This window comes from Drosophila suzukii, chromosome X, assembly GCF_043229965.1.
Source record: "Drosophila suzukii chromosome X, CBGP_Dsuzu_IsoJpt1.0, whole genome shotgun sequence".
Classification (NCBI taxonomy): Eukaryota; Metazoa; Arthropoda; class Insecta; order Diptera; family Drosophilidae; genus Drosophila; species Drosophila suzukii.
The window spans coordinates 8947084-8967360 of NC_092084.1; the positions used below are offsets into that span (position 1 = coordinate 8947084).

Below are 20277 nucleotides of genomic sequence, written 5' to 3' on the forward strand. Positions count from 1 at the left end.
ATCATGTCCTGGCCATTGCTTCTTTCTTTTTTTTCTTCTTTTTTTTCAACAACAACGACGCGTCGAACGGTGCTTAAGCTGTTTTAAACACCTTTTTAAATGGAGTTTTTCCTTTGGCTTCGTTTTGCGGCACGCACCGGAGTTCTGAATAACAATAACAACAAGAGTTACATTAAAAAAAAAGAGCACACACATTCACAGTCACCGAAAAAAAGCAACAACAAGAATCACGCGCGGCAACGCGGCACGCAGCACCTGTGCTTAAAGGAAGTGCGAGTTGGGGGGGAGGGGGGCGAGCTCGGTAAAAAAAATATTGAAGAATGGAGTGAAACTCCAATTGACTGATTGACTGAATGACTAACTGACCGATTGACAGACTGACTGAATGGCTAACTGACCGATTGACAGACTGACTGAAAGACTAACAGACTGACTGACTGACTGACTGATTGACTGACTGACTGACTGATTGATTGACTGACTGACTGACGACAGTCGCCGCCAAGCGCGGAACGCGTTGCACGATTACGTTGTGACGACGTGACTGCGACTGCGACGACTGAACCGAACTGAGGCGCTGCAAAAGTGCCCAGCGCCACAAGAAGCGACGAACGGCGAGCCGAACGGCCATCAAAAGCCCGAAGCCCCACGTTGGGCGCCACGAACTTTGCACGAGCGAAGTTTTGGGCCGAGGCGAGCACGTGCGATTTGCTGCATTGGCTGCGGCTCCTCTGTCAGCGGACTGGACTGGATCGGATGGTAGGTAGTGGGGCGGTATGGAGTATGGAACATGGAGTTGGGAGTAGTATGGAGTATGGAGTATGGAGCAGTTCCCAGAGCTGCACTCTTACTCCGCTGGCGCCTCTGCGTGTTGCGTGCTATGTGTGATGTGCTGTGCTGTGCTGTGCTGTGTGGCAGGTACCGCTCCTGTTCCCGCTGGCCAAAACCAAAGGCATACGAAAAACTCAACTGAACTGGGCAAAAGGCAAATAGTTTTAGTGCCACTTGGCACGAACACAGGCCCAAAAAAAAAAACGAACGAATAAAATGGAGAACAACAAAGCAGCCGACACAACAACAAAGGCAAAGAGTAGCCTGGGTGAACATGGCTAAGCAAGAAGAGCGGGAACCAGGGACTCAGGGACACAGGGACACCACTGGCGACACTCGGGCACCGGCCGCTGGAAAAATGGGGGCCATGTCGGACCGAGATGGGGTGTCAGGCCAGGCAAATGCCGCTTGGGGCCGCTGAGGCGGCGGCCAGAGGCAAAACAACCAAAACACGAAAACTAGGTGAAAACTGTAAATGAACCAAACACACACAAGTGAAAATCGAATCGAAGGAGAAACCACAAAAGCCATAACCCCAGCCCCATGTCCCCAACCCCATATCCCATATTCCATATCCCATCTCCATAACCAAGGTGTGCTGCTCTATTATTAATGTGTGCTTTAAAACGCCGCCGGGCTCGTTATGCTCCTGTTCATATTCCTGTTACTATATTCCCGTGCCTTGGCTTCCCTTTTGTTGGCTCCACTTGATTATAATAATGCGAATAACTGCACACACACACACACACACACACAGACAGTCGGGCCTAGCAGTAATGCACACAGGCACACACACTGTGACATATACGTGTCACGTGTGCACTTGAACGCTTTGCTTCCAGCGAGGGACAACGTGGCGTATGAGTAATGCAATTATTAATAAATAAACACATGGCACATTCACGCACACAAACGGGCGCGCAAACAAAGCATGCGAAAGTTCAGGAAGGAAAGAAAAGGAGAGGTGGACAGGACATTAAACGGAGCAGGGAAAGTACGGAGAAAGCAGGACAAAGCGCAGCTTTAAGCTCTCAACTTGGCTTAATCAAAGTTACGGTGCTTATTTGTTTCCCAGCTTAAAAGCTTTTTAAAAGCTTTGGTCTCGAGCCAAGTTTACAAGCTCAAAATGGGAAACTTTAAGAGCTTTAGCGGCAAGGGTGAGCTTTAAGCTCTGGTGTCCTGACTAAAAGAGGTTTGTCCTTTTGGAAATATCTTTGTGAAATATATCCAACTTTATTGGAACTTTCAGACGTGTGGAGAAATATTGGTTTGAATTTGAAAATCGAAACGTTTGTTAACAAGTTAGCATATTAAGGGTAGTTTTCTCGTCTTTATGTTTAATTAAAAGTATACAGCGTAGGGAAAATTTGTAGTTTAAAGTTTGACTTTAACAGGAGGAACACAAAACGACCCTCAGCTAAATAAATCATTCTATTGATTATGGAAATTCTTTTTTTTACGTTGCTTGTAAGGCATACATATTTCAATTTAAAATGGTTATATAGTTTTTCAAAATAGTGTTTTCAGCCCTTTAATATCCTTTTAAAGCATTCTTGTTCTTGGTCTCGAAACAATTTTTCTAGTTTTGTAAAATTTAGGTTTTTCTAAATAATCATCAAATCAAATCGGAATATTGATGTTTTAAATTTGTCCCAATCAGATAAGTTAGATACGTTAAGCAGTTCTGGATATAATTTAAATAAGTTATTGGTTTCTTTAAATATTTTAAAATAATATAAATAATATCTTATTATTGTTATTTATCATTAATAGGGCAACTTAACCTGTTACTTTATGAAATCTTCAACTTAATCAATATGAAATTTGACCCAATAAATAATATATCCCAAGTACGGTTAGTACTTGTGTCTTGTGACTTACCTGCAGATGGAGATATCGGAAGGCGTCGATTTTGGTCATCGTGGCGGGCGTAGAGAGTGTTGCAAATAGGGAAACAGAGAAATATAGTGATTAGAATGGGTTCCAAATATCATGCATGCTCATCGAGAGGCAAAGCTATACTTGGTACACAATACAAGATACGATAGTTATCATAAATAGATACTAGTTACAAGTGCCAAGCAAAGGCATTTGGCGGGCAACGGGTGCGAGTGGCAAATAAGGCGAAACAAGAAGCATAGTATTGATAAATATTTATAGTACTCCATATGGGAATAGAGATAGATAGATGTAGCATATATGTAGAGCTGCCTGGTCAAGACTAGAACATAGATATAGATACATTCTATTTTTTGATTTGATAGAAACACTGGTTACATACACAGTCTCAGATGTTAGTTAGTATGGGTAGTTCCGAGTAGTACACACACACAGAGGCACACATATCACATCGAGGGGGAGGGGGTGGGGGTGGTTTAGGTTTCGGTTTTGTTTGGGATTTGGAAGGGATAATCGGAGGTGGAAGGTGAAAGTGGGCTTGACTTTTCACTTACCCGCCAGCAACAAGTATCATCTGCATGGTTTCAGTTTCGGTTTCGGTTTCAGTTTCGGTTTTATAATTCTGCTTCGATGAGCTCACTGAATCCTTGCCAATGTGTTGTGTATCTGTGTGTGTTTCGTGTGTGCGTGTCTGAGAGTGTGTGTGCTAGTGCGCTAGTTGCAGGTGTATATGTGGTGTGCAGGTGTATTCGATGTGTGTTTAATGTGTTCGATGAGTCCTAGGGGTGAGCTAAATGCAGCTGCTGGTTAATTGGGCCCCGGGCCGCCTGCAGCTGCATGACGGCCGCCGCCTGGGCCGCTCCTGGCCCCTCGGGCGCCGAGAATCTCCCGCCGAAAGTCGCGCGTCGCTGTTAGCTTTGCCTCACTGTAGCTGTAGCTGTAGCTGTGGCCACTGCCGCTGCACGAACAAAAACTGGCACTCGTTCTGGAAGCGTTGTCTGTGGTTTGTCTGCCTTTTCGGTTGCCATTTGCAGATCGTCGGCATTTGGTATCAATTTATATGGTCACTTTTATCGGGATTTGCCTATCGATCCGATCGATTTCGGGGGCCTGGTCGATCATCAAGGCTCACTATGTACAAGTACTGCAGGAAATTATTGATTTATCTCAGCACAGCCTGTTTTAACAGTCTATCAAGTCTATCTATAAAGATTACTAGACGTTTTTTCAAAAAAAAATGTAACCCTTGAAAAGGCAATACAAATAATAAAGTCCTTGAAAGTTTAATTCTTTATTAATATTAAGAAAAGGTAAATGACATATAGGAAATGCCATTTCTGCCAGTTTAAATATTGATAAATACAATTTTAGTATAAAATATATATATTTTTTGAATAAAACATAATATATAAGATCTCTATAAAATATTTAATTCACTGAAAATGGATGTTTTCACTTGTACATTTTAGTACTGCAATAAAAGAGTTTTACTTCTGTACTCTCATAATACTGATGCAGACATCTTAATTCTCCTAATTTATTTAATAAATATTGGTATTCCTGTAGGATTACAGTTTCAGGACTACGATAAGTGAAGTTTGGTGGTGTACTGTCATAAAACTGCCAAAAATACCACCTATAGATAACAACAAAATCAATTGAAAACAAATTATTGTACTATCCAAATATTTTGAAAGCTAAATCATAAAATGCAATTGCCAGGATGATCGACTGCCCCGTAAAAAAAAGAATAAAATCGAACTAAAGTTACACGGCACTTTGGATTGTTGTCATTTGTCGTTTTTAAGCACTGCGATGATTGCGGTTGATTCATTGTGGGTTTTTCGATTTCATTGCCGGTTCGGTTCTCCAGTTGTAATTACATTTTAGTGGCATTGGCATTGCGGTTTGGCCACATGTTGCTGCCAATTGTCGCTTGTTTATTTATTCATTTGTTGTGCACTTTGTTTGGGGCCAAAAGTGTAGCCTACATTTGGGGACACCGAAAAAAAAACAGGATGGTGATTTATAAATTCACTTGGCTTTCGGCTTTCTCTTATTTTTTCTTTTATCATTTGCCGCTGCGGCGTGTTTCATTCCGTTTCGTTTTTTGGGCGGCAAGGTCGCTGCTTGGCGGATGCAGGCCACACACACAAAAAAATAAAACAGAAAATATTCTATTTATATATGCCCATCTCGCTTCCACAAACACAGGCACACACACGCACAGACACGCACAAACATGCACAGACACGCACACAGCTGTGGCAAGCAGCTGTTTTTTGGGACTGGGCATCAGAGGGAGAGAAAAAAAAGAGCTCTGTGTACCCCATAAAAATTGGGGAACCCAAAAAAAAAAAATATAGAAAAAATTGGGTACACTTGGGGGTTTTTCTTTTCAAAGGGCAACTGCCGTTGAGTTGCGCTCAAGTTGGCGCCACGCGGTCAACTGAAAACGCTTGCCACTGCCACTGGTCGTTGTTGCTACAGTGGAGAATATGCTGCCAGTGCCACTGCCACTGCTGCGCTTCAATTAATTAATTAAACACAAATTTTCGTTTGCCCGCCGCGCATATAATTACAAAACAAAATATTACGCATACGCCATGGCGACGCCACAATTCCCCAGAGCAAAACCGCACACTCAGACACACGCACACACACACACACACATAGAGTGATATAAAAAACAAAACACACAAAAAAATACACAGAAAGCGAAAGGAAATATTAATAAATGTAAATAAAACGAGAGCTTCGCACAGCTGCTTTAAAGGCTCTTCTTCTTCTGCTGCAGACATGCGCCTGACCCACACACACACTCAAACACACGCACACACACATACACAGAGTTTTCCTGCCTCACATTTTCTTTTACTCCATTATAGAAATTTGTTTACATTTGGCTGGAGACAGGGAAAATAAAAGGAAACACCGGGTTATCGAAGAAAATTGACTAGTGTTTACACGCACAGACAAACACAGATAAGCACCAACACATTCATAATTAGCACACACACACACACAATCATAGCCTTGTCTGTTAATGAATGGTATTTTTTTTTGACATTTTTCTGCTTAGATTGAAGAGTTTTCCCCGTTCGCCTGCGGCTCACATTGCGTATACGTAACGAAAATGCCGCGAAATGAGCGCGGTCCAAAATGTGAATGTGCTACTGCGGGCGTGTTCCAATTGCCAAATCGTTTCCCCAGCAGCAGCAGAAAGAGGCAGCACGAGAGAGCGAGAGAAAGCGGGGGAAAGCGGGAGAAAGTCGGGGGAAAGGCTTCGTGCGGAATGTCGGCATCTTACGGACACAGACAGCAGCACAAAAACACGGACATGGACCCGGCTTTGGCACTGTAACACTGACACACTGACATCGGAAAGCGTGTAAAATGCTTGAGAGGGGGGAGGGGGGGGGGCGGAAAAGGGGTTGGAAAAGCGGGTGGAAAAGCGGGCGGAAAAGCGGGCGGAAATGCGGCCGGAAAAGTGGGGGAAAAGCGGTGTTTGTACCCAACGTAGCGTGGCAAAAGAAGGACTATGAAAAGCTTTTACAGTTAATACGCCTCGGACAGCATTTGACCCTGCCTCAGAGTGTTGAACCGAGTTAACTCTTTGTTTCAATTAAGTTAGGCAAATTGTTTTGCAACTGGCAGACAAACAAATATTTTTAGAGCACTGTACATCCACATTTGCCATCCCCAAAGGGTAAACGAATAAACAAACCCTTGGCAAAGAACTAAAAATAAATGAAAGTGATGTACAAAGCCTGGTTCTATTGTCACTCCGGATTTAATTAACATGGGCACATGTGCTGAAATTATTTTGATATCAAATCAATTAGTCACTTTTAAAAAACACTTTAGATATTAATCCTTAAGGAAATGGAAAACCAAATTAATAAGAACTTATTTAAAAAGAGAAACACATTTTCATATTTCCTATAAAGGCTATAAATAATTTTTCTTTCTCGGCAGTGGAAATCTAATCGTTAAATCTCATCTACTAAATAAAGAATCTAAAGCCATTTAGGATCAAAACCATTATTTACACGCTTAGCTTATGTGCATTAATGTGTATTGAACCTTAAATGCAGCAATTAAAATAGTAAATCAAGTCATTTGCTTTTTTGGCAGGCCATTAATTATTCTTGAAACTATGAAACCAGAAAGTGTTTATAAAGTTATGCGGCAAAAGCTGTTCGTGGAAAATCGAACATTGTTTAATTTGATATTTTTGTTAGGTAAGCCAGTGATGAAGGGATTGTTTTACAAAAAATTATAATATTTAAAGCCCTAATTCATACTTTCTATTTAGAATGTTTCATTAAAACTTTTAGGTAGGTCATGATACATCTAAATCTATGTTTGTAGCACTCGTAAAATCATTTATTTCGTTTTGCAGATGATAATATCTACAAAATCATAGTCACGGACACCATTTTTAATAGCTTAGATTAACCGCGTGGCACACTTATTTATTTCTATACACACATGAACAAAAATAGCACGCAAACAGCAAGAAATTCATTCGAAATGTGGCAATCGAAAGTTTTGCGAAGATTGCCAACTTGGTTGAATGGGAAAACTTCAAAAAAATCACACACTCACACAAACAGAAAAAAATAGCAAAATTCACCAATTGATAGAAAATTGAGTTTCCTCAATCACACTTGGAAAAAAAAGGGCGAAGATAACACTAAAATGCCGGATGCTAACGGTAATGGTAATGGGAACTCAATGCAGAAGCCGCATGACAACAAAAAGGAAAGCGGCTAGAAGAAAAGTCCAATCTTCATGTTTCACATTTTTCCAAAACGTTTCCGTGGCATGGGAAATGCCCCAAAGAGAGAGAGAGAGAGCGAAAGAGAGTCACACACACAAACACACTGAAACAAAAAGACAGAGACGGAGCGATTGAGAGTGCAGCAGCATCGCACACACACACACACACACGCGCAAACACGTTTTTGTTTGTTATTTCTTAATATGTGTATTTCCTTTGATGAAGATGAACGCACACACACACACACACACACACACGGGCTCTGGTGAAAGTGGAGAAAGCCGAGAAGAACATGTGAATTGGATCCGTGCGAAGGACTCAGCACGCAGGATATGCAGTATTCGCCGGATTCGCTGGATTTGCAGTATTTATGTAATTGGGGAGCATTTAACATCGAAAATTGGACTTTAATGCGATTGCTACTCTCGACTGGTTCCGCGTGCGACAGCGACGTTTATGCAACTGGCTGTGTCGATGTCGATGCCACATTTTCACCAGCTTTTCCCCCAGCACACGCACACGACTACAGGGACACCCACACGGACACACACACACACTCACACACACACCGACATCGATAGCGACAGCATTTGGGTGCAACAAAAGCAAGAACAAAAATTGATTACTAAAACTGTGGAAGGACTTTGGAGCGATGGCAAACAATGCAAATGAAACTGGCGAAAATGAGAATGGGAATGGGCTTGGGGTATATAACACGTTAAACGTTTCTTTGGCGCCACCGGAACCACACATTTCCCCCTTTTCCGCCCAAACCACCCTCCCCCCCTACCACCTGCCACCTGTCAGGTGAAAGGTGAAAGGCGGCAGAAAGGTGATCGGGGCTTCCAAATTCAGTTACAGTTACTTTTACGTCTGCGGCAAGAGTCAGTGGTGCTTTATATACCCATGTGTGTGTAATTATAGCCAACTGTTCCACATTCTGACACAGAGATATGCATTTAGCGTTTAGCCCGACTTGAGGCTTAGGCAAAAGTGCAAGACATACGTGTATGGCCACGGGAGGAGGTGGATGCGGCAAAGGCCGCCAGACTAGCGCCAAATGCCACAGACAGCAAACAAACAAAAAAACAGAAGGCAAACGAAACCGAAACTGAAACCGAAACCAAAAGAGGAACTAGAACGCTGCGAAAAACGGAGGCGGTACGAAAAAAAAGGGGCACACTCAAAAAAAATTGTATAAAATTGCCAAAGATTCTCACGCCAAAAAGGTGAAGAACAACATTACGATAAATCATTGAGGATGATATATTCAACCAACAACGCTGTTTGTCAGTTCTAATTCCATATTTTTATTGGTATATAACTTTTTCAGGTCCAACACACTAAGAATATATCAGCCTTACGAAGTTTACGCTATAATTCCCAACCAGTTATAGTCTTGCGCTCAGCTAAAACTTTTCTTTTTCAGGAATATTTTCCGAGCACTCTATGAGTCATATTTTTTTTATAAGAAATAAATATGTCGTCATCATCAATTATAAAAACGAGGGACAATAAATAATTCCTATGAATTTTTTGTGCACCATCAGAATAATTAATTTAGTAAGAAGTAGTTAAGCTAATATAATAATCTTTAAAATAAAGAGATTTATTAATATTTATATATAAGGAATTGCCTGAGTCTAAGTAGTCCTTCATTGATGTGCTACTTTTTAATCTATTTTAGGTAAATTTTCAGATTTAAGCAATTTAAACACCCCATTTATCCCATTTTTTCCCAGTGCACAGATGGTAGGTGTGTGATGGTGGCAAACATGGCACGCAAAGTGTTCTAATGACGTTTAAACTTGGTTATCGGAGCAAAAGTCGAAGGAGATATCAGGCAGACAGCCAGAAGGAGCCGGGCATGACATACACACACACACACACACACATAGGAGGAAGGAAGAGGAAGATAAGAAAGCGGAAGTTGCAAGGAGAAGAAGAAAAGAAGCAAGTAGAGCAAAAAAGGAAGAAGGAAGAGCAATTGACATTGATTGGTCGGTGGCCATCGGTGGGTTCATCAATCAATTCGATTGACTTGCGATTGCAGAAGCCAAAGAGGGGCACACAAGCAGAAAATAATAATGGCAAATTATATGTTATTCAATGGACAGAAAATATGGATTTACTTTATCGATAAACATGACTGCTGCACACACATAAGAGGAAAACATCTGAACAAGAGGTTCCGTAACTATAACAAACCAATCGTCTTGACCTATAAATTTAAAACCAACTTTTACTCTTTATATTTGTTAAACAAGTTCTTACAAAATATTTGTATAACATCTTGAGTGTGAAGAATAAAACTTAAAAACCCTATTTTCAATAATCTTTTATGAAGGATTTATTCAGGAGTGCCACAAAAATCTCTAGAGCATATAAGTCAGGATATTTCTTATTCCACATATTGCCTGCACCATTTTTCACGACATGTACACTTTTTAAAATCCCTAGCTTCATTACTATTTATAACTCCTAATATCTTTGCTGCACCTTACACTTTCACGTGTCTTTTTGCAGTGGAAAAAGGGAGACAGAACTTTCACCTCTGCCCCCCTTTTTGTCGGGGAGTTTCCCCAAATGGATGGACTTTTTAAAAACTAGCGTCGAAGCAAAGTGGAAGCGGTCAATGAAATTTATTTTTGGCTGGGTCACCGCACACACAAGCATGTCAAGGGGTGAAGGGGCTGAATTTGCGTATCAATTGATTTTCCGAGAAGGAAAATGCACCCCCTCACTCTCCACCCCTTGCCCCGTTCAACATTTTATCGAAGTCAAATCAAATCAAATCAAGGAATTGTGCATAATTTAGCTGTGCTACTGGTTTTTCCCTTTGTTTTGGTCAATCAATTTTTAATTTCTAATTTTATCTGATGGCTGGACTGGATTGCAAGAAAAAGAGGGGAAAAAAATCAATGCGTGAAGCCGGAGAAAGCGAACTGCAAAAAAAAAAACGGGGAAAAGGGGGACACAACCCGGAATATATTTACATTTTTTCGATCTCATCCTTGATGGCATGGACTACAAACATCCTGGAGCAGCTGGCGAAGTTGCTGTTGCCGCTGTTGCTGTTGCTGCTGTTGCTGTTGCTGCTGCTGCTGCTGCTGCAACTCCACTTGACCAACACAAGGCACAGGCACAAATCACGTGAAAAAAATGTGAAAAACTTGAACAAAAAGAGAATGGCAATTCGCTGGCCGGCCAGAATGCGTTTTGCTCGGCCCAAAACCGTCGACGGCCATTATCCTGCCAACAGGAGGCAGCAACACACACACGAAGATCGAATGGGGGATCCGTAATCCCTGATCGAGTGATCCGCGATCCCTGATCAGACCACACACACTTCTCAGCTGGCAATCGAATACTTTATAAATTTTATCCGCATCGAGCGAGGAGCAGGCAACACTTCCGCTTTCCGCGCCGAGTGCAACTGCAACTGCAACGGCAGCAACATCAGGCCGAAAAACCTAAAACCGAAAACCAGAAACCCAGAACCGAAAATGTTTTGCCTGACTGCCGAAAAATATAAAAAAAAAATGACAAAAATAACAAATACAAAAGGGCAGACTCAATTCAAACGCCAGGCAACAACAATATTTGTCGCCACAGCAGCAGCAGCAGTAGAAGCAGCAGCAGCAGCAGTTGTTGCAGTGGCAGCAGCAACAACAGCAAACGACTAGGGCAGTAAAAATTTCAAAAATTACACCAGCAACAACAAGTGGAAAAGGGCAACGCAGACGCCACAATTTTTGGGCATCCAACTGGCGAAAGGCACTTGCAACAGCAGCAACATCAGCTGCGGCAGCAGCAACAACACAGGCCACAACGACAACAATCAAAGACATTGGAGACACCGAAGGCAGCGACGTCGACGGCAGCAGCTGCGGCAATTGTTGCTGTTGCTGTTGCCATTTGAACTGCAGCAGCAACAACAGCAACACCAGCAACAGCAACACCAGCAACACCAGCAATTGCAGCCACTTGAGTGCCCAATAGGCCCAGCCAAACATACACACATATGTGTATAGTGCACATATTCATGTGCCCACAAGGGTGTGCGAGTGTGCGAGTGTGCGAGTGGCTGCCTTAGTGTGTGTCCAACACATTTATAGCTGACACTTTGTCATACGAGGCGCTTGACAAAAATGTTATTTATACAGGGCAAGAGCACACATTTATACGGCCAAGAAAAAACAGCAGGCCATATCAAGTGCTTAAAGCAACGACTACAGCACAGCCCTCACTTTTCCATGTTTCCATTTCAATGTATTTAAAAAATATAAAAAAAAGCTTAGCTCATAATTCAACCTAATTATTTTTTCAAGAGCCATTAATATAGGTTTTTTTTAAACTAAAGAGTTAATTTTTTTAAAGCAAATACCTTATTTTATCAAACATTTTTATAGTATTGCCAATATACCATATTAAAGACTTTAAGACCTTATGACACTTGCTGGATTTTAGACTAACCTATTTGATTTATTTTTAAAAGTCATGACAACCTACAGAAAATAAACTCTTCAAAATTGGTTTTTAAATTTAAATTTAAAATCATTTTAAAGTTGTCATTCCTATTTTAAATAAGCCCATTCAATTAGTTAAAAATCAAGCCAGTGTCATAAGGGCTTAAATAATATTTATAGATATTTCTTTCTCTGTGATTTAATGTATTCACAAAGTTGAAAATAAAATTGAAGAAGTATGTTAACTGGGGTGCAAAGATTCCTTATATATTTCCTAATTTATTTTCTTAACCGTTTAATAAGATACTTGATGAGTGATAAACACACTAATACAAAACTATATAGAATTGCTGATTTTAGTATTATAATAATAAGTATTAGGGGTTACCCCGATAAGTAGGTGTGTCTGCCCAAAGTCAGGGCATAACCGATTCGCTCTAGATCGGAACTGGAACTTGTTATTGCCATTGCTGTTGATTGCTGTTGTTGCCGTTCGCCCTTTGGCCAATTTGCTTATTGTTCGCCTTTTGGCTCCGTTTTGCCTTCTGGCTGCCTTTCCCCCCATTTTGGTGTCAAACATGCAAAACATCACACAGAAATTTAAAGTCTGTTTGGGGCGGGGAAATTAATGGAAGAACTGGGTTGAGAGCGGAGAATGCGTCCCCTGGCTTTAAGAGGAATACAAATAGGGAAATGGGAGAAAGCGGGAAAAGCGGGGAAAGGGGCAAATGGAAATAAGCCCGCTGTCACATGTCACATTCTGTCATATATGCGGAACAATAAAAGAAAGCAGCGGGCGGCGGCGGCGAAGGATACTCGCCAGTATGAGAAAAGTTGGCAAAAATCGCTTGCGTGATTCCATTGAAAGTTTATGACGGCAAATAAATGACAACAGCAATCTGAAAGTCGGCGGTCGTAAAAAAAGATGAACGACAAACTGTCGCGGAATAAATCGCTGCTGACGTCGTCACTTTGCCCCGCCCCCTTTTCTATAACGACAATGTATACAGATATATGTACACTGACAAAAAAATAAATATTTGCCAATAAAGTTTCATATAAGATATGTATTTTAGTTAAATATAATATTTAAATCAGGATAAAAAACATTACATGCAGTAAACATTACGTCGTTAAAACAATATTATTTATTATTAAGATCAATGTTTAAAATCTTTAAAAAAGGTAAAAATGTTAAATTTAATATTTTCCTATATAAAATTTATATACATAATTCCTATTTCAATTGAAAAAGAATAATAAAATATAATTTCATTTACAAATCAATGTTTAAAATGTTTAAATATAGTATAATAATTAAATTTATTTGTACCCCAATTAAAATCAATATTCATAATTCATATTTCAATTGCCAGAAATCTTTCCATTCACAATTTTTCCAGTGTACATATAGATGTATTTCTTGCGAATTTTTGTCGCAGCGCTCAATAAATAAGTAAATGCAGGCCAAAGTGCAAAGACAAAGACAAAGAGCCCAGGTGGGAAAGGTGAGAAAAAGTGAGACAGGTGAGCCGGGTCTGCGACTTCGGTGACGTCAGCGATTGGAAGGTGGGGCGGGTTCATCAACAGGGCCTAATGGATTTTTTTTTAGCCACCTAGCCTGCAGTGGCGACCTTCGCGCCAAAGGGGCGATGGGTGGCGGTTGGTGGGCTGTGGGTGGTGCAGGGTGGCTTTTCACATTATGCATGCAGCTGCCGCAAGTAGCAGGAAAAGCTGGAAAAGCAAAGCCAAAGCAGAAGCCGCAGAAGCAGAAGACGAAGCACGTGCAACTTTTACTTTCATTCGCTTTGTGTTCGTTTCGTGCTTCGATTTGCCGGCGAGTTCAAGGTCGCTGCCGCAGGAGGTGGTGGGTGGTGGGAGGTCGAGGGGTCGGAGGGTGGTGGGTGGGCGGTAGTTGCCACTAGTGCCTCCACTAATTGGTGCCCCTTGCGGTAAAGTTGTGTGCGAGACGCCTTTCTTTCTGCAGTTTACAAGCAAATCTCTTTCGTAGCCTACTTTCCTGCGCCCCAAGGAAAGGCTTTCATTTCGCAAAAAGGCTCGCCAAATTTGAATTAATTTCGGTAGCCAAGAAATTAGCTAAGCCAGATGGTAAACACTTGGCAAAGCAATCAGTTTAATTGAAGAAAACTTCCTCGACTTTCCTAATTGTGATATACTTTTAAATGCTTTAAATTTATTTATCTGATTATCCTCTTTACCCATCTTAAATGGTGCCCTAACCTTTAAAGACGTAATATTCGGTTAACATTTTCAGGTGTTTCAGTTGGTAAAATGAAAATATACTCTACATAAATGACCCATAAATATCTTAAAATAATAGTAATGATGTACAAGAATAACATACCTAAATATTTTATTAAGCTTCACAAAATTTTGCTTTTATCTCTTTTAGTTTGCAATGTGTTCTTTAATTGACCTTAAATGTTTAGACAATATTTTCTAAAATTGATCTTTTTTAATGAGCAATAAATCTTTGTTTATCTACTAAAAATTTGTAACTAAAATGGCTAAGAGAATAATATACAATATTCTATAAATAAATAGTATAATGAAATGTTCACTTGAGATTTAATGTCTAAATATGATCAATAAATACAACATTCATTTTTTTAATAATGCTGAGAAGCAAGACTTTCATGAAACCCAAAATATGCCAAATTATACGTTCATTTGAAGAAACTGGAACTGATTCTATATTAACTATGTAGGTCAACCCCAGTAGTGTTATAATAATAATACAATTTTCAACATTACTCGCCGGTAAATACAATTTAATTGCATACTTCTAGGCACCTATTCGAGTGCTTTGGAATCGCTGGAGAATTATTCAGCAAAAAAAATAGGGAAAGGGAAAATGGCATTACCGGCATCGAATAATTAATAATTACCCCATCATTAGGCGGAGGCACAAGAAGTCACATATAAAAATGCAAATCACTTGGCATTGGACCCACGCACACACACAGAGACAACCAATTGCAGTGGGCCAAATGGGATATTGTTTTGTCCTCGCCAAAAGGCCTTTACACTTGGCCCAAAAACAAGAATCGAAAAACATGCTGGAAAAAATAAGTTGCGAGTGGCCAATTCAATGAGTTCTCCTCCCAATTCTCTTATCGCTGTGCAAAGATCGCCACAAAGGCCATGTTACGAAATTATTGGACACACACACACTTTCGCACACCCACACACACACCAAGGAAAAAAGAAAGTAGCATGTGTGTGTGGGGACATGCAATGCAAATAGTCAACACGCCGCCACATGCCGTGCACACAAATCAAGGGCAACATGTCTCATTCCGGGTCTGTTCCCACGTTGGGATATACGCAGGGGGGGGGGGGGGGGATGGGGGAGTGTTGGGTGGTGGGTGGTGGCCAGTGGGCGGTGGGGTGGCGAGGTCGCCTTGCCGGGCAATTTAAATGGCGGCTACATGTCGCAGCGCTGGCGTCGCGTGTTCTCGCTCTCACTCTACCCACACCTAAGGTCCTCTGCCGCTACACCGCGAGAAATATTTATAAAATTTGAAAAAAAAAATATTTGAAATATGAGATAGCTACATTTTTCATTGGTTCCGGCAAAAGGTTATATCTTCCATAAACACGAAATGAAATAAAACAGAATAGAAGAAGAGGTCTTATGAAAGAGTTAGGATTCCGAATTCCTCATATTTAAAATTTTAATATTATTGACAAGTAAATATATGAATTATCGGTGAAAGATATTTTTCATATTTTTAATATCCCATAAATGGGTTCAGTTTATAAAATTTGTAAAGATTAGAGGTAAATTTTCCTTTATTACAAATAGCTTCTATTTTAAGTGCTGATTATTACTTAAAGTTGTTGCTTAGTGAATTTCTTTTTTCCAATAAATTTCTAATAATAAGAAATGTTTGAGGTTTTTAAACAGACATCTCCCTATTTAGAAAATATGTTTTTGGCATAAATATTTATTAAATAACAAAAATATTTTTAAAAAAATGTATCTTGGCCTTTCTATTTTACTCACGAATATTACAACCAGTCAAAACAAAATCAAAAATTATTTAGTCTCTCAAAAAGATAACCCCTATTGTATATATTTCCAAAATATTTTCCATGACTTTTCTCTCAGTGCTCGCCTTTTTTGTCGCCCACGTGTTGGCCACTAAAAAGGGGGATAGCCACCAGCAATGAGCGTGTGTGCGAGTGTGTGTGCCTTGCCAATTAACTGAAACTGCAGAGTAATGTTTTGGGGCCAAGTCAGTACTCCCGATTTCGACCACCCCCCCCCCCCCCCACACCGCCCCCTATTCCATTATAATATTCGCTTTCTGTTATTGTTCTCTTGTTACTATTTCGCTGTTTGTTGTTTGTCGCTTCTGGCATTGACATAAATTCTTTTTTAGCAGCAAAGAAACAACAACAACAAAAAAGCAGAGCAACAAAGGGCACAGTCCACAGCGACACGCAAGCCACATTAAAGCAATTCCACACCCCATTCCAGGCCCCCAAAACCAAGGCATTACATAAAAGCGGTAAATATATGACAAAATAAACCAGAGTCCCAAAGTCAAATGGGGCCACAAAGGTATGGTATATGGGGTAGCAGCTGTCAAAGGTCCACCAGTTCAGAGTTGAGAGCAACGCTGATTTGTGCTGACCTAGGGCAATTAACAGAGCCATTGAAAAGAGGAAACTACAGGATACAGATACTATTTCCTCGGCCACGGTGGCGTATACGTAATGTGGCCTATCCACTGGAATATCTCTATAACTCGGGGGATGACACCCAGATCTGGGTAGGACACTGACTTATGCTGGCTCCAGTTAGACGCTCAGATGACTACGCATTTATTTCCCAGCCTCTACCCCTCCCAACTTTTCAGTACTTGTTTTTTGCTCCCAAAGTTCTTCTGTTTTTTTCCTTTTTTGGCCAGAGTTTGGAGCTGGCGCCGTCTACTGTCTGTTGATTCAGATTCGGTTATAGATTCTGGATTCGTTTACGGCTTCTGTGTATGACTTTCGGGCATTGACTTGGCGGCAACTTGGCTCTGTCTCTGACCCCAAGCCAAAAAACCATATATTTTGCTTTTTATTTTAACGTTTTCCCTCTGTTGCGGACATTACGCATACGCCCTGTGGGCTGGCTAAATCTCTGTGAGCAGGCTGATTACACCCATGTGACACTTGCGCAGAATTGTTGCAAAGTGGCAATAAGCAGGAGAACATTATCATCTATGAAACGATATATAGTATACCAATTTAGAGAGCTTTAGGTAAGGTTACTTCAAGGTGTCACAATAATCTTTTTAGATATAAGTCGTTAAGTCAGGCTCTTAAATATTTATGATGTTTGAAAAGGAAATATAAAAGTTGCTGAAGAAATCTGATGAGATTATTGGTCACTATTATTGACAAAGTTATTGAAATTGCTTTTAACTTAAATTTAATTAAGTAACTTATATGTTTTCAAAATTTAAAAAATATCAAATATTATAAAGCCAAATGTAAGCAAGTTATTTTAATAATATTTAAAAATGAAAGCATTGTATACTAATTATAATCTTATAATTAAAATATTAAAATTTCTTAAAATACTTTATGATAAAAAAATATTTTATGATACAAAGATCCCGTAAATAAACAAAATATCTAAAAACATGTTTGTGACACTCATGAATATTTTAAATCAGCCTATATAAATACATAAATAACTTAATTAAAGATCAATAATTCTTAAAAGCAGTATATAATAATTGCATACCTTTCAGTATCTACCACAGTCAAATATACTGCATAAAATACTGCATTTTCACCCAGTGTCACAGGGGCATAAAATCAAATTTGAACATTGGGTGCTTTGGGGCATGGGGAATACGTATCAACAAGGCGAAAAAGCATTGGAAAGCGATAAAGCAAAGCGGTACTCAAAGCTAATTAAAAAACTATGTGTTTGCAGGTATTCTTAATCATTTTATTCAAAACGTTACAAGCGAGAAACTGAAAGAAATGGCAGCGCGTAAATCAAATGGCAAGAGAAGCACTTGTTTTGCTGCATAAATTTCATTAATATTCGATTTTTTTTTCTCATTTTTGGTTTCATATATTCTGAGGTGAGGCTTAAGAGCGGTGGGTGCTTTTGGATTTTTGGTGATGGGTACTTCTCATAGGGGTTCTCGGGTCCCTTGTCCTTCTTCTTGCTGGCCGCAGGTGTGCTCTTCCGGGGTCGATTCATCATGGGATCGTCCATGGTGCGCGAGTTTTGCTGTCGCGTGTGGGCCGGCGGTCCAGGTGGTTTCTTTTTCTTCTTTTTCCCAGCCTCCAGTTGCAGCGGATTGAAGGCAAACTGCAGATGTTGCTGGTGCTGCTGATGTTGCTGCTGTTGCAGTTGCTGCTGCTGTTGCTGCTGCTCGCGGCGCTCGAGGAAAGCGGCATTCGCTGAGGCCACCGTGGCTATCCTCTGCTGCTGCTCCAGATCCTCCAGCTCCTTTTCCCGCTTCTTGGTCATCTGGACTATCTGCGAGCTGCGACGTCGCAGGGCGGCGGCATAGGGTGTGGGCGTGGCCACCGCCGGCATAACTTCACCCACTCCAAAGAGTCGACGTATGCGCCGGCGACTGTTGATGAAACCCAGTCCCAGTTGGACACCCAGACCCAATCCCGATCCCGAAACCGTGGCAGCTCCCACTGGCGCTGTCACCTGGCTGAGGGAACTGCTCGCTCCACCCTCGCTGCCGGCGCCCAGCATTTGGCTGAAGTTGCTGTCCAGATCGCAGCTGCTGGCCGCCGAATCGGCGCCGCAGGGAAAGAGATATGTGTTCAGGGTGCTCAGGGTGGTGGAGGTGGAGGTGCCGGTTCCCGTGAGCGTTCCAATGCGACTGATGGCTCCCGTGTTGCTGTTGCTGTTGGTGTTGCCACCCAGTGGATGTTGCTGCTGGGCATCGAGGGTTGCTGCTGCTGCTGCTCCTCCCCCTGTTGCTGCCGCTGGCTGGTGTTGCAGGTTGAGGGGCAAACTAAGGGGCAGTGACAACATCACCGCCGTGGAACCACTCACGCTGCCGGTGGTGCTGCTGTCATAGCTGTGTGGGTTCACATAGATGTGGTTGTTGTTGTTGGTGGCCGATGTTGCTGCTGCTGCAGTCGCTCCTCCGGCTGATGTTGCCGCTGCGGTGTTGCTGGTGTTGACCACCAAGGTGGTGTTGCTGTTGCTGCTGCTCTCATGGTGATTGTTGTTGCTGGCCTGGTTAGCATTGCTGCTGCTGCTGCTGCTGGTGTTGTTGTTGATGTTGCTGCTGTTCGTGTTGCTCAGATTGACCCTGTAGAAGGTGGTGGTGCTGCTGCTGGTGGCATTGTTGTTGTTGTTGTTGCTGGAGCGAGCTGGTGCTGTTGCAGGTCGCGAAACCTGTGATCCTGATCCGGATCCGGATCCAGCTGCAATAGCCTCTGGTTGGGCAGTTGTTGCTGCTGCTGCAGCTGTAGTTGCAACTGCGGTTGCTGTTGCTGCTGGCACCTGCTGCTGTTGCGACTGTTCATTGCCATTGTTGCTGCTCATTGCTGTGATTTATTGATGATTTTCTAGGCCTTCAAGTTTTCCCAACTAATGTTTATAACACATGTTTAACTATTGCTTATATAATTATTTTTGAAGTTTTTTTATCAGTGGTTTTTAATAATGGTTAATTTATGGCAATTCTGGTTTTTTAGATGTTAAATTTGCTATTGTAAGTAACTTCGGTGTGTTCTAGAAACTGTTTAAGTAAATTATTTTCATATTTTAAAGTTGCTAATTAAAGTGAACACTGTTTAACCTTTAAAAATGAGGTATTTAGTTTTGTTTTCTTTGTTTTTTTGGTTTAATTGGTTTAATATCACAAACGAAGGCAATGTTTAACTTTACTTCATTTAAGGTTGCTTTGTATTAATTGTTTAATTTATGACTTTAAGAGTTTTAACAGTGAATTTATTGTTTGTTTTATTATATTAGGTGTCTACTATTATTTTTCATTTTTCCTTTATTAGTTGTTATTAAGGTGCTTTTTGAATTATAATCTTCAGTTTATTTGAATCAAATGTTTAACAATGTGTATTTGTTGAATTGTGATTAAAGAGATTTATTAGAGTTTAATATTCGTATTTCTTTTATTTTGCAATCATGCTAAATGGTTTGTTTGAACTTCTTTCAGGACCCCTCCTTTTGCATTTCACAATTCATGTATTTTATTTTGGACTGCATCCAATTGGAGTTGAATGCACTGCTCCGGTTTTTGGTAAATGGTATATGGTTATGGC

At 40.8% G+C, this 20277-nt stretch overlaps 1 protein-coding gene across 17 annotated transcripts in view; it reads right to left on the bottom strand.

Annotated features, from left to right (window-relative positions):
- Sh (Potassium voltage-gated channel protein Shaker) overlaps window positions 1–20277 on the bottom strand; it is a 153640-nt gene that overhangs the window by 66835 nt on the left and 66528 nt on the right. The window contains exon 1 of one of the 17 annotated variants that reach the window (XM_036820801.3): window positions 18150–19632. The exons of 7 other annotated variants lie outside the window; for them this stretch is intronic. In XM_036820801.3, coding sequence (XP_036676696.2) covers window positions 18150–19540 — 1391 coding nt within the window. In that variant the 5' untranslated portion in view covers window positions 19541–19632. Of the gene's footprint in view, window positions 1–458; window positions 549–3284; window positions 3852–10512; window positions 10923–18149; window positions 19658–20277 lie in introns of those variants that run through there. 9 more of the 17 variants (XM_070997394.1, XM_036820799.3, XM_036820800.3 and 6 more) reach the window with 9 other exon arrangements.